Raw genomic sequence first — 15,193 nt, 5'->3', positions numbered from 1 at the left:
TCATCTCACTACAACAGCTTATCTAAACTTCCTCCACCGCGCTACCCAGAGGGGCAGGCAGCTTGCCATTTTAGGTCACGCCATATTAATAATCCATCTCTAAACAATCTGGTTCACCTTTTGGTGATCTGAGCTGCCCACAGACATATGACCATATCGGAGAGACAGCTAATCAGTAACTCAAAAACAATCCGTAGACCGGTTCTCCCATGGTTGAAAGTACTCTTATCCAAAACTCAGAGGTCCACGTTGTACCTTTAATACTAAGACAAGTACGTGCATAAGAATTCAGTTTGTGAAGACACGTATGCAGTACAGTTCGTTCTGAGATCATTTTCAGCCGGGCAACAGATATGTGTAATAAACGACAACTCATCAGAAGGCATGTTATTCACGTAGACTCCATCTTCTATTCTATTCCGGTCATCCTTTTGTCTCCACGTGTGGAAACGCCTCCCTCTCTGGTCCCCTTCCCTTCCCCGCTCCATAAAACCTGCTTTCTGTCTGGAAGTACAAGACACCCAGTTAGATCAAACCTAACACAGCTCCGTCACAAAGCTACTGCAAGCTGCCGCCGACAATTGTCACTCGAGGGGAGACCCTCCTCACCCCACACAGCCTATCTGAGGAGTGCCTTTTTTTCTATCCTCATTACTTAACAGTGTGTGCCGATTACTCAAAGCGATATGGGCAGGCCCTGGTAAATATAGCGTTGCTGTAGTGTTAATTTTTCTAAGGTAATGTTCAGGTTGCCTGCAGTGTCTAAAATTACTCTGTGGCCAGGGCCCCCTGCTTTATCGCTTTCTATAGTTTTAAAGTAGTTTGAAGCTTGAATAACATAAAATAACATAATATAATGTTATTTATGTTATTTCCCACGTGAAGAACGCCTGTAAACCTTGCAGTATTGAAACTCAGTGAACAAGGCATCTTAGACAAGCTGAAAAACAAATGGTGGTACGATAAGGGGGAATGCGGAGCGAAGGACTCTGGGAGTAAGGTCAGTCGCTGAAGGTCTTTTTGTACTGATTAGCAATCACATTTTGAACCACTGTTTATTTTCTACCCTAAATCGGCTTTCCTTCCCAACAGACACTCCCTGACACAGTGGGACCCCTTTATAACACCAGCGCTGAGGGAATGAGGCAAACACCGGTCTCAGAGGCCTGCCATGTGACATCAGTCATCGACTCCGGCGAGCTCTCCTTACGATTAGGGAACCCAATCTGACCCACCGTGTTCCCAAAGCAGTAGAATCACGAGCTGTGTTATAAGGGGGTTTTACTGTATTTCACATATTCGCCAAGTTCAAAGAGAAAACAGAACAACAATGACAACCCCAAAAACAAAAAAAAAATGATCCAGTTGTGACAGTACTTTTTCTTAACCTCTTACAGTGTCAGAGACTTTGTAGTTGTAAATGCCTTTGGTTATGAATATATTATGTCGATCCCACCTGAAAACAGTCAAAGAAATCAATAACAAAGACTGGTCTCTGTAAGCAGAACGATTAGCCAGCCTCCTCTCAGCTGCTGTCGTATTGAGTTCAGCATCTATTTGGATCTCGAATCTCATTAAGTCTGTCACACTTCTCTCTTCCAAAGGTGTCATTTGAATCTCTGTACGTAATACTTTTAAAATTCAGTCGCATGCTCCTTAAGGGTATACCTTCTCAGGGTAACATCACATTGATAAGCATGAAACACTCTTCCCCGCCTTCCTGCCCCCCTTTGCTCCCCTAAGAAAGTTCTTTTTTTAGTTTCAATGTTTGCCTTTCCTTTTCTTGAACTAATATTGTGGTATCAGTTAATTCATTTCATGAAACGCCACTCATTTGCCTTGTGCAGTGAACCATTTTGCTACTGGTTTTCTACATCCCACAGCAGGGAATTCTTTGACACTTAAATACATGGAACTTGAAACTTTTGTTGCTACGGCTTACATGGGTGATATAAAGGACACTTTTTCCCCCACCAAAAACCACATACATATAAAAATCTAATGGGAGAGGGCAGGTTACCAGAAACTGGTCCTTTTCCTAATGGACTTTGGAACATCCTTGCAGATAGCTTCGCCTGCCTCCTTAAGGAGAGGATCCGTTGTTTCCTAAGTTATAGAAGTTCTTACCACTTGTCTAGCTAACTGTCACTCATCCTAGAAGAGTGACTATTTGCAAGGTTGCCGTAGACACGAGGCATGTCCCTACCCCCCTTCCCGACGATGCGACTTAATTCCAATTGGCCTTTTCATTCAGGTAAACAAGGGCAGGACTGGCTCCTATGAAAACAGAATCAGGACATGGCCATAGTGTCTTTACATTTAATTCTTTACATGATACCAGGACCGGCTGAGCCGCAGAGTGTGTGTCAGCCGTGGCCGTCATCTGGTCACCGTGCTATCATTTGAATAAGATACTCAATTCACTGGCTTGACGATTTGGGTATTCCATTCCGTTGTATTCAGCAGCAAAATGGTTACATTCCCTCTAAAAAGACTACAAAACGCTACTTTATTTTATTGTTTTCAAAGAAAGGCTCCTGGCCCTTGCTGTGTCCTACCTCAAGGTAGGGCTCAAGGCACCAACTTTTTTCTTTCCGTTGTTCAGCAGTTCAGTTTCTGCTTTTTCATACAGGCAGATAGCTTAGTCAGATCTGCAGTTTGACCTGAAAGTCACTGGCCGGCTTCCTCGATTTTCCCCCCACTTAAAATAGAGAGCAGATGAGTATAGGGGTGTTTTGTTTGGTTTTGTTTTCCTAATTACTCTCTACATTCCCTGGAGTAAAAGCTAAAAATGAGCTGGATTTTTTTTTTTTTTTAATCATCAGCCTCCTGGAAAAGTTTTCTGATTTGCATGGAGCCAATTCAGGACCCAGCGGGTCCTCCTGATAGTTTCCTTAAACTCTCAGGAAGAGGGAACAGAGCCAATTCTTTGTGCTGTGCCCTTGTTCCCGCAGCACAAAGACTCGCTGCGCTGAGGATGAGGCCTTAGCAACCAGTCCCCAAGGGAGCAATTTCTCAGCCACTGGGTGAAAGGGGAGGGTTAATCCTTTTAAAACAAACCCTTGTGAAGTAACTCCCCAGATATGAATATCAGGAACCTCTACCATTCTCACCTGTCATCTTAAAGACCAGTTGTTGACAAGAACAAGGGGGAAAGAGGTGTTGCGGGGCAGAGAGGGGAAAGAGTGCTTCAAGTTCCCACATGAAAAGAGTGTTACATTGACAGAGATGATGTCACAGCTCAACTCTGGCAAATGGTGTTCATCGAAGCTGGCAGAGGAATAAATTGTGCTTATTTTCCACCTTTGCTCCCATGGCCGAGTGCTGTTTATTTAGTTGTTGACACCACCTTGAGGTACTAATGGATTTAAGGAGTCAAACTAAAAGAACATTTAGGGGAGGATCGCAACTGTCAACAGAAGCACAGTCTACCATCTTGCTGGCCATTGTGAAACATCAGCCAGTTGCCAGAGTTGAGTCATAGCATTTACATCAATGTTTAGCTATTTTACAACCTAGAACTATCCTATACTGTTGCAATGCATTATAATATCCCATTGTCTCTGTTTTCCCCAAGAACTAATCGCCTTGTTTATTTCTCTTAGGACAAGACCAGCGCTCTGAGCCTGAGCAATGTGGCAGGCGTTTTCTATATACTTGTCGGAGGTCTGGGACTGGCCATGATGGTGGCTTTGATAGAATTCTGTTACAAATCACGGGCAGAGTCCAAACGCATGAAACTCACAAAGAACACCCAAAACTTTAAGCCCGCTCCTGCCACCAACACTCAAAATTACGCTACATACAGAGAAGGCTACAACGTGTATGGAACAGAGAGTGTTAAGATCTAGGGGTACGGTTAAGGTCTAGTAAACTAATCAGCTTATGTGACTGTCTGTCAATCTCTTTTTCTTTTCTTGTTGTCTTTCGGTTTGGTTTATTGTTTCAAGAATTGTCTATTCTTTGCAACCATTTGATTCTTTGAAAATAATGGTTGTGCTTTCTTGTCAGACAGTGGTGCTTCCCTAATAGCATAGTTGGGATGAAACTGTGGTCTGCGACCCAAGAGGAAAAAACATTCTCTAGAGCAGCACTGTTCAGTGCGAATATTTGCAAGCCACATGTGAACCACATGTGTAATTTTAAGTGCTCTTCTAGCCATCTTCTAAAGTAACACAAACAAAATTAATTTAATGACATATTTCATTTATCCCAGTATATTCGAAGTATTATCATTTCAACTTGGTATCAATGTAAAAAGTGAAGGAGGTGTTTTACATTCTTTTCTTCATGCTAAGTCTTAGAAATCGGGGGCATCTTTTATACTTCTGGCACATGTCAATTCACGCTAGCCACATATCAAGTGTGCAGTAGTCACGTGTGGCTGGTAAGTACCATATTGGACAGTGAAGCTCTCGAGAAAGCAGCTCTCTGGAACTGATGTTAAAATGAGGAATGGAAACGGAGAGCTGCTACCTTGAGAAAGGTAGTGCTTCTACAGGGGTGTGGTGGATCTCTTACGTGTAAGCCTGAGACAATTTCTTTAATCTTTGAGTTCCTTTGTCGTCCCTTCCTTGGAACTGATGTTCATTGAGGTAAGTGTCTCGCAAAGGACAGTCTAGGTTCCCTGCTGCTGGCTGTTCCCAAATTCATACTTAAATGAACCTGACTGATGCCACCTTGATTCTGGCAGCTATAGCCAAAACTCACCAATAACTCAGACATGTTCAAAGGCAAGCTTGAGTTAGGATAACATCTCCATTCTGGAAGTGTTTAAGAGAAAATCGTTTTGTTACCTTCAAGTGCATCTGTCATCAGTAACACACCTATGCGAAGTGGAACAGAGCAATTAGCAACTTCGTAGCCCTTATTTTAGGTAGATTTTTGTCCTCTTGAGTCAACGTCCATGTGTTTGAATTTCTACAAATGCATTTGTGTTTTGACCTCCTTATATTTCATGGTGCGGATCTAAATGCAGCCAATTTTTAAATAATATCTCATCCACATAAATCACTTGTCCTCACCATGGAAGGCATTATCTTGTTTGACGAAGTTGCTGGTTGTTCTTTCCTGCTGCAGGCTGCAGCCTTGTGCCACCCACTAACCCACTAACAAAGTGTTCCCCTTGCATTGTTGAATGGACAATACATGGATTCATCTGCAATTAGCATTGTTTGCATGCAAGCATTTCATGTTCCAGTGTGCTTAAAATATTTTACTCTTGAGGAGGTTATATAGGCCCATTACAATTGGGGGCATGTTATTTGCTTTCTCATAAGAGAGTACATGGGTGATTTCAGCCTAGCTTACTTATCCCAAATTCTGAGATATTGGCATCCAAAGAAATAATACACCTGAAATCTGCATATCAGTTTTCCAAGTACTCTCACATCTATTGCCTCAGTTGAGGTAATGGGGCAGAAAATATTTCCCCTTTCAGGTAACTAAGTGCCAGCCACATCAAATGACTTGCTCAAGGCAACACAGCTAGGCAGTGGCAGTTCTGGGACTAGAACCCAGCTCTTCTTCGTCCTATAGCTGTATTCTTCACGAAACCACGCCACCGCTCTCTACACATGGCCCGGTGGTCTCCAGAAACCTTGAAACCCCAGTGGGATCCTGTCAAGTGGAGAGCAGATCCTAAGTCTATGTCTCATTTCTTTACAAAAATGTCTCGAGAGACTTCACCAAGCCTCCATTTGCCCTCCTTCTCATGAGCCTGACATGAGGGTGTATATATTCAATTGCTCCTGCGTTCCCCAAAAGGAGGCTTTCTGTAACAGGGCTTAGGGTCACACAGCCTCCAGACCCTCCTTATTATCAGCCATTGCATCTGAGAATCTATGTCCCTGCTCCCCAACTCCTATAGCCTCAGTCTCGCATTAAAGGCCCAGAGCAGTGCTTCCCAACTGGCAATATGCATGTGAACCCCCCCGGGGATCTTATAAAAATGCAGGTCGTGAGGCAGCTGCTCTGGGATGGGGCCTGAGGTTCTACAGCTCTCACAAGCTCACAGGTCTTGTTGATGCTGCTGGCCCAGGGAGTAGTAAGATTCTAGAGAAAGTTGTCTCCGAGGATGTCACTTAAGGAATTGAAGGAAGGGGGGAGGGAGAAAGGGAAGGAGAGAGACAAAAAGACAGACAGACATAGAGGAGGGGAGAGAGGGAGACCAAACTGGGGTCAGCAATTTGGGCAGAATGCTACAGTCCTGAAGTGGAGGCCCAGGACATTAAACCTGGGGGAAGAGCATAAGAAATTAAGTTGCCACAACTTCTGGTACTCTGGCTTTCCTTTCATCATCTTGGCTGATCCATTTTGTGAAGCAAAATTCAGGCTAACTGAGGCAAAAATCCCACTCGAATAGACATCGATGCCAACGTGGTTACAGCCCAGTTAGCTAGCACCTTGGCAGTCATCCCTAGGATGCAAGCCTGGGGAAAGCCTCTGCAAGCAAGCCATTGCAAAGTTCAATGTCATCTTAGTGATGGCCAGTGTTACATATGAAGACAGTTTTAGGATAAGAAGACTGGTTTTTTTTTTTTTCCCCTGTGAAAGTAGAAACTGCTTATTTCAAAAAAAAAAAAAAGAAAACGAAAAATGTTGATATATTTCAAAAGAACGGTCCAATTTATTTTTCGATTTGGTTTCAGGAAATACCTAAAATAGGTAGTTTGGCGCCACATTGGATTCTTTCTTTATGAAGAGAGACATGTGGACAGAGTGGCGTGAGGGTGCTGAGTTTTCCCATAGTGGGAAAGAAAAAAAAAATGGCCTCGTGAATTAATGACCAATAGAGAGAGAAGAGAGTTGATCTTTCTGTCATAGACATAAGCTTTCCCCAAACTTCTGAGATAGATATGACTCTGGACCTTAGAGATTCCAAAGAAGGGGTTTACCCACTTCCATGTTAGTCTTATTCTGCTTCCTTGGGGCTTTTGGCCTTCAGATGCATCTTTGACATTCTTCTTACAGATACTTTTATTCCAGGGCCAGTAGCAGATAATGATCATGTCATCCCTTTGGGATAAAATTCAGTGTTAGCTCATGAGAAAAAGAAGGGTCCCATTAGTGTAGAGGGAAAGGATGGAGAGGATGGATGTGAGCTTGAAAAGGAGGCATAAAGGTGGCCTTCAGTTTTCAGAGTCGGGGGCAAATGAACTCCCTGCACTAGTTAATGCCTCCAAAAGGAGGGCAGCATCAACATCTCAAACAGGCCCATAATATCAGGGCAAACACCCCCATGGAAGCCAATCCCCTTCGTGGGTATCACTGTTCTGGCCTCTTCCCGGAACGTGCTCTTTACAGTCCATGTGCTACTTTCTGACTTTAATAACTAAGGTTGTAAATATGAAGAGAAACAAGCTGTCACCTTTCTGGCAATGAGCAGCAAAATTTCTTCCTCCAGTCAAATGGATTTCAATTGAGCAAGCCATAGAACACTGCTTCCACTCTGTCCTAGGTAAACAGTCCTCTGTCACAGGTTCTGCAATCAGAATACATTCTACAGTGTCATTGTCCTGAGTATCTATATTGAAATGCCACGAAGGCTTTCTAGTATACCTACACCCTAAGTGATTAACGCTTTTTGAGTTAGACTTCATGCAATGCCCACGTATTCCTTGGTACAATGCACAGTAAAAAAAAAAAAAAAAAAATGAACCTAATTTAACCTACTGCAAAGCATTTGCTTCAAGTGAAAGAATTTAAACAGACCTGTTGGCTAAAGCCAGTCAAGCAGGGTGCAGCCTCAGAGATGCCAGTGTGAGAGAACAGCCGTGGTTTTTGTCCAGGATAGACTGAGCCATAGTAAACTTTGATTCCCAATAGAAAGCCCATTCAAATTTAAATTTCCCCCTTGCCTTTGCAGATCCCTTCCCACTGGAGGCAAGTGACAAGAGGAATCACCGAAAACGTGGCTGCTTCAAGGATCCTGAGCCAGATTTCACTCTCCTTGGTGTCGGGCATGACACGAATATTGCTGATGGTGCAATGACCTTTCAATAGGAAAAACTGATTTTTTTTTTCCTTCAGTGCCTTATGGAATACTCTGAGACTCGCGACAATGCAAATCATCATTGAAATCCTTTTGCTTTGCTTGAAAAAATTAAAATAAAAATCAACAAACAAATGGACGTGCAAGATTCCAGTATGCGAAAACTAATCTTATTTTAAAAAAAGTCAATTCAACAAAAGCCATTCTTTGATACCACTGCACAGTATACAAACACCATGTTCTTTAACACACACACACACACACATTTAAAATTCCAATTCAGCAAATCGGCCCATCTTAGCTAAAATAATTAATTCCTCCTGATTAAAAAAAATATATATATCTGACTCCCTGTCTGGGAGGACAGACTGGCATTTCTTCTAGGATCTGCTGACCAGATGTTTTTGGTATTTCCTGTTGGTGGTGATGTTCTGTGCACCCTATTTCCTTTCAACTTTACTGAAATGTGTATATCTTTAGAATGTAAATGCAACACTCTTAAGAAAATTGAAACACTTTGGAAAAGGGACTGAACAGTGGCTTCTGTGTTTTGAAATGGTTTTGTGAAAAATGCTTTGCTAACTTCCCACTCGGTGGAGGGATTCACATAGCTTTCGAAATTGACTTGTGTGTAGCAAGGGTCGGTGCTTTTTCCTAAAAACGGATCCCGGGGCTTTCTGAGAAGCCTGGAATTTCAGCTCACAGATCTGTTTTTCTTGCTTCAGTGTGCATTTTAAGTCAAGATAGCCGAGTACTTAGCGTTGAGGTGAGGGAAATGCTACCGACACTCCCAAATGTGTCTGGAATATCTTTCTCAGAAACAACACTGTGTTTAGCTCCGCTTTCTCTGCTAAGTATGCCTTTCAAGCGTACACCACGGGGACAGGACCGCATTGCAAGGCGGGCCAGTGGGTTCAGACCACAGTTCTCATCTGACTTTTACTCTTGCTAGGTCTGTCTTACCAGCTGTTGCCTGTGATTGCCCGTGGCTCTCCGTAAGACTGCATGTGTCCTTTTCTAGTTTGCAAAGCCTAAAAATGCATTCCCAAACCTACTGCTAAACCGAGGGCCTCAGCGTCATTCCCAGGTCCATGCTTGGAGCAGTCTCTCGACTGACTCCGAAGATCGTTCCACTGCTCCACGGGCTATCAAGTAACTAACTGCGTAGCTGCCATTGGCGTCATCAGAACAGGCAGAGGAAATAGTCTCCGCTCACTAATTACCTCCGATATAACGACGTATGCTTTCTGTAGTTCTGTAGTTTGCTGTCATCAGTGACGTGCGTTGGGACGTTTCCAGACAGTAAAAACTGGGAGCTCAAATTCATTTCCCAAGTGTGACCCTTAGATGCTTTAGTTGACTTGCTGCACATTTGCTCATCTTCAGAAACGAAAGGTACAAGTCTCATTTCCAACGAAAAGGTTCCGGAAAAGTGTAATATAAACTTTCATTCCAAAAATTGTGTCATAAGCAAACGACTCACCTGTCAAATTTTAAATGGTATTGAACAAAAAAAGGAAAGCTGTTGTGTTTTTGTTTTGTTTTCACGAAACTGTGATTTTTCAACTTCTGAATGCTATGACGTCCCAGCGCGGGAAGCTAGCCAACCTACACCCAAACTTCTCATAGGCACTGTTTAAAGAGAAGTGGTTAGTTGACTCAAATCAATTTTTCAGAGTGGAAACTTCACTGGGAATGAAGAGGCGGGTAAATTGGTTTGTTATTTTTTAAAAACTTGCATGTTTAAAGAAACATTGATTGCTTCAAATTTCTGCTACTAACTTCAAGCTACGGGAGTTTGGCGGTAGTCACTTGAAGATTTTTTTTTTTTCCAATTATTTTCTTTTTGTTGTTAAAGCTGTACTTCAGTGAACAGAAACATTGCCAAGCAAACTAATGGCCGTAAAAGCATAAATTGCATGTGTGGGCATAAATTACGGAGCCTCATTGCCATGAGGTATTGTACAAAGTTTTAATACATTTTGTAAATAAAATTGTAAAGAAAGAATTCTGTTTCTGGGCTTGGACTGTTTAAACTTTACTTGGATGCAGGTGCCAAGAAGTTATCAGTCACCAATTTACTTCCCACCAGAAGCCTTACCAATGATGTACAGTCACGTTACAGGTGACCTTCACAAAGGATTATGCCTCTCCCCACCCCAACTGCAGGATCACCAGCAGTGATCATCTCCTCCGCCCCCTGGGACCCTCTCCTCAAACATCTGCCTTGACCCTAACCCTGATCTCCCATCCTCCCGTTGCCACATCTGGCCTCCTGAGGGAGTGCCCAAACTCAGGATTGATGATCTTCAAAAACACTCCCAATTGCTTTCCCGTGTCATTACAAGTATGTGTCCTAGTCCTCTTAGTTAATTGGCTGCGTTTTGTGCTGCTGCCTTCGTTACTGATAATAATCTAATGTCCCAGTGGAAAATCTTTAGTCCACCCAGGGCCACTGATCTAGAGTGGAGAAAGAAATCCTGAATTTTGGATTACACTTGATCTTAGAATGTTTCTGAGAGAGAAACAAAAGGCTAATGATCTCATCTGAATTATATATACTGAGCATGGAATATAGTTTTATCCAACAAATAAAGCAAGTGTTTAAATATAGACCAGTTTTAGATGATGATCACCAAAGAAAACGGGGGGTAATGCTAGGAGAAAGAGAAGGGATCATTTGAAACTAAGCCAGAAAGGAAGAAGAGTGCAGCTGAGCTGCTAGGGAGATAAAGACATCTGGGGTTAGGGAGTTAGCGGAGCAAGGAACACAAGGCCTTGGCCTTGGTGAGAGAAAGATAGGAGCGGGAAAGGAAAACTCTCAGAAGATTAGGAAGTGTAGGCTGATGTAAACCCGAGGCAGTCAGTTTGGCCTGTAGGCTTCAGCATATTACTATCATTTTCACTGTCCTCTGAAATGCCATTTATCTGGTGAAACACGCACACTTTGTAACTCAACTGCTTTCCTTTTCTTTGATTAGGATACCCGTAGCAGTCCCCCAGAAGAGACTAATTCTCTAGGGAGCAGATTCAGTGACTAGATTACAGCAGTGGTCCCCTTGGTGGCTGCTGAAATCAGTTCAAGTACCAAATGTCTCCAAATCTCACAAAATAACAGATTTCTATTTTAACAGGAACTCCAGTTCCTTTCCTCAAAAGAGAAGTTCATCTCAGGTGCTGTGGCAGGTGATAGTGGAGCACAACTTGGGTTTAGGTGGGGTTTGAGTGTTTCTCTCCTGGGAGGAAGGGAGAGGCAAGAGGTGCTTTTCGTGTTTCTCAAGTTAGACCATAGGTAGCTATATATCTTGCTTACACATAGGGTCAGACTCGCCAACCAGGTCTGCCAAAAAGTCTTTGACCTTCAGATGTCACACTCCCCCTGTGCACAAGAGGAGAATGCCTCTTGGTCTCTGCGTTGGTTTTCTTGCCCTGTTAACTCTCACATCCGATCACACTCTGTCTATAGGACAGTCTCCAAACAGGAAGGGCAAATGTAGTTAAGGAAACCTTGGTAGGATCGTGGAAGAAATGGTCCTATAAATCACCTTCCTGGTATTGGGTGGTGAGAAAAGGGCCAACTGAGACTTGGGAAGATGAACATAGAAAAGGATGAGAACAAATGGAGAAGCAAGAAGCAAAACCATTATTCCTCAGAGTCCAGACTCAGTGAAGCAGAAGATGCACTGACATGTTGTCTCATAGGGTCATAAACCACCAAAGCCTATTATCAGTTGGAGAGTTTACTTTCAAAATCTGAGCCAGCCATTCAGCTACTGTCGGCCATACCCCCCCCTCATATCTTCACCCTATTGGACTGGGCTTCCTGGGCATCCATTTATTATCAGATCACTTGGCAGATATAAAACTCAGCAACAATATATCTGCATTCAGTTGTGGGAACACACAGAACTTAACGTCCCATCAGGAAATTTCTTTTGAATCTAGGGGTACTGGGAGGACTTACAGTATCACCCCTATCGATCTAGACTAAAGAAAAGGTAGGTCGGGCTTCCCTGGTGGTGCAGTGGTTAAGAATCCGCCTGCCAACGCAGGGGACAGGGGCTCGAGCCCTGGTCTGGGAAGATCCCACATGCTGCGGAGCAACGAAGCCCGTGCACCACAACTACTGAGCCTGCACTCTAGAGCCCGCGAGCCGCAACTACTGAGCCCACGTGCCACAACTACTGAGCCCACGTGCCACAACTACTGAAGCCTGTGCACCTAGAGCCCATGCTCCACAACGAGAGGCCACCGCAATGAGAGGCCCGTGCACCACAGTGAAGAGTAGCCCCCACTCAACGCAACTAAAGAACGCCCGTGTATAGAAACAAAGACCTAATGCAGCCAAAAATAAATAAATAAATTTATGTTAATAAAAAGGCAAGGTCTTGGGAGAGAGTGGTTGGTGGCACTGAGAATTCATGAAACTTGCCTCCAGGCCTGAATGTGAAAGAATGAGGTTGCTAGGAGACTTCCCTTACATCTAAGACTAAGAATCATGGACAAACCATTTATATTCAGTGAAGATGGTGCAACTGGACTTTCTCAGAAGGCTCCCTGGGAGGGCACTGTTGTTAGGACAGGATGGAGGAAGGTATTAGGAGTGTCTGTCATTGTCCCAACCTACCGCCACTTTCTTAGCATCCTCAACACTTGAGAGTTCACAAACCCATTTGAATAGGCAGGATACCCAAGTTCTTTGACAGCCATTGTTGTCCTTGTAACCAAACATCACCTGGACAAGACAGTTGGGGGAGAGCCTACACTCTCTTCCTCTCCTCTCCAGGCTGAGGGGAAAGCACACTTGGCTCCTGACCTCAGGGGCTTGCAGTCTCTGCAGCAAGGTAGATGATGACTAGAAAGAATCTACATCCATCCATGCCCAATCCTGTGCTCAGAGAAAGAACTAGAAAGAGCCCCAAATGAAGACTTTCCCTCTGCCCCTTCACTTGGATTTGCACTTCCTAAATGTAATCGGGTAGAATCGAACTGAATTTCTCTTTGTGCCTCAGAAGCTGTGAGCCTTTTGAACTAAGGAGTCACACTGGCCCCTATTAGCCTCTAGCTGTTGAAAACCTCAGAACGACCACTTTCCTGCCAAACTGCCCACCCTCCAAGCAGGAGGCATTTGCTTATTTACTGACTCACGATGCCCTAGCTATAAAAGTGTAAAAGAACCTGCAATGACAGCCTCAAAAATAATCCTCTCCCCGTGACAGCAGCTTTGGCAAAATTATCCCTGCAGTGGTTTCACTGAGCTTCAATCCTGTAGCAAAATGGTTGATTTAAATTTTTCTTAATAAATATTCATTAAGCCTGAACAAGTCAATTAAAGCTCTGGTGGCAGCTCTCAAGGAGCTTGAATGCAAGGCTGACCGGGTGAAACAATTTTACAAATATTTCCAAATATTGCAGTCTTCCCCTATGAGATTGCTAGTTTTCCTGAAAGACGGGAAACCCTCTCTAAACCTGGTAAAGCCCTCTAAGGCCCACATTTTCCCCCAATTACAGTATAGCTTCAGAAAAGCTTGCTATACCCCATCACCTCTTCCTTAATGATGGTACTATGGCTTCTGCCCGACCACTCTATAGGAACTGCTCTTGCCAAGGTCATCAATAAACTGTAACCCTAATTTATTGTAAGGGATGACAAACTGTGGCCCATAGGACAAATTCGGCTCACCACTTGTTTTGTGAATTAAGTTTTATTGGAACATAGCCACATCCATTCATTTACCTACTATCTGAGACTGCTTTTACCCTCCAATGGCAGAGTCGAGTAGTTACAAGAATATTGCCCACCATGTCCAAAATATTTACTTACCTACTCTTTGCAGAGAAAGCTTGCTAACTCCTACTTTACCCTACTTGTTAGTCATTATCTTATTTGATCTCGTTTCAGAATTTGGTGGTATTAACCTCTCCCATCTTGGAAGTCTCTATTCCTTTGACTTCTGTGACTTCACTCTTTCCTGGTTTTCCTCCTACCCTGCAGCTAATTTCACTCCTGCTTCCTGCTCCCCTCTTTCTCTTAATGTCAATGTGCTCCTGAGTTCTACAGCGTTCCTTCCTCTCTTCTCACAATGTGCGTTCTCCCTGGGTACCATCCCATGGTTTCCATTTCCACCTATATTAGGTCTCCCAAGTCTTCATTTCCAGCTCAAAATGCTCTCCTGAGCTCCAAACCAGTATATTCAAGGGTCTAGTGTGCCTCCTCACTTGGATTATCCCATATGCACAAACTCAACATTTCCAACCTCACTTGGATTATCCCATATGCACAAACTCGACATTTCCAACCTCACTTGGATTATCCCATATGCACAAACTCAACATCTCCAACACAGAAACTATCATCTCTGCTCTTACCCTCAACCCATGGCTAAACCAGAGATCCCTCCAAGAGTCTGTATCTTGATTTAAAACCACATTGACGTAGAGTAAAATAGAATATAAGAATAAATCTAATAAACGTTAAAATTGGTAGATGTGACAATCCGAGAAAAAAGTAGGCTTGCGCTCAAAAATAGAAACCACAGCACAAATGACAACAAAAAAACAGATGAGTCAGTTTACCATCAGCTTGTACAGCTGTAAGATGTAGTGAAAAGCGTATGACTCTTCTCATCTTTTTGGATCCCAGAGTCATAACATGGTTTTCTTCCACATGAGTGCAAACCAACTAGTATTATCACCAAAGAAGGAATATGCAAACTAGGAACAAGCTACCCAAACCACTCCCTGAAACATAATATGAGATGATTCTGATCACTGTGAGGGAGATGCTAGGTGGAACCTGGATGGAATCAGAGAAAGAACAGGCAAAGAATGGGCGGATGTATTCAGTTTACAGAAAGCCAAGTCTGTGTATTTGTGTAAGCGTTCAGAGCACCGTAAGCAGCCCATTCTTCTGATTTCTTTCCTTTACTCTCGCCATCACCACAGAGGGTTGGGCCACACAGAGAAGACAGTAGGACAGGGGATCAATCACCACCATAAGCCTAGTCACCCAATCCAAAAACCTAGTAATCAACCTTGTCTGCTCCTTCCCTCATCCTTACCCTCAGCCAAGTCCTAATGACTCTACTCCCTCGATCTCTCTGAAATCCATCTACTTCTATGAATCTCTACTTTGGTTTGAGCTTGAAACACTTTCTAGATGGCTTAATGCAATAGCCTCTTAGTTTTTAGTTTTCCCTC

At 43.3% G+C, this 15,193-nt stretch overlaps 1 protein-coding gene across 1 annotated transcript in view; it reads left to right on the top strand.

Annotated features, from left to right (window-relative positions):
• GRIA3 (glutamate ionotropic receptor AMPA type subunit 3) overlaps positions 1-10,001 on the top strand; it is a 300,197-nt gene extending 290,196 nt beyond the window's left edge. Inside the window, 2 exon segments of the mRNA XM_059050062.2 lie at positions 3,606-3,853; positions 7,868-10,001. Of these exon segments, the coding sequence (XP_058906045.1) occupies positions 3,606-3,851 (246 nt within the window). The 3' untranslated portion in view covers positions 3,852-3,853; positions 7,868-10,001.
• Positions 10,002-15,193: the final 5,192 nt, after the last annotated feature.

This window comes from Kogia breviceps, chromosome X (genome assembly GCF_026419965.1).
Source record: "Kogia breviceps isolate mKogBre1 chromosome X, mKogBre1 haplotype 1, whole genome shotgun sequence".
Classification (NCBI taxonomy): domain Eukaryota; kingdom Metazoa; phylum Chordata; class Mammalia; order Artiodactyla; family Physeteridae; genus Kogia; species Kogia breviceps.
This window is presented reverse-complemented; position numbering and strand designations above follow the sequence as displayed.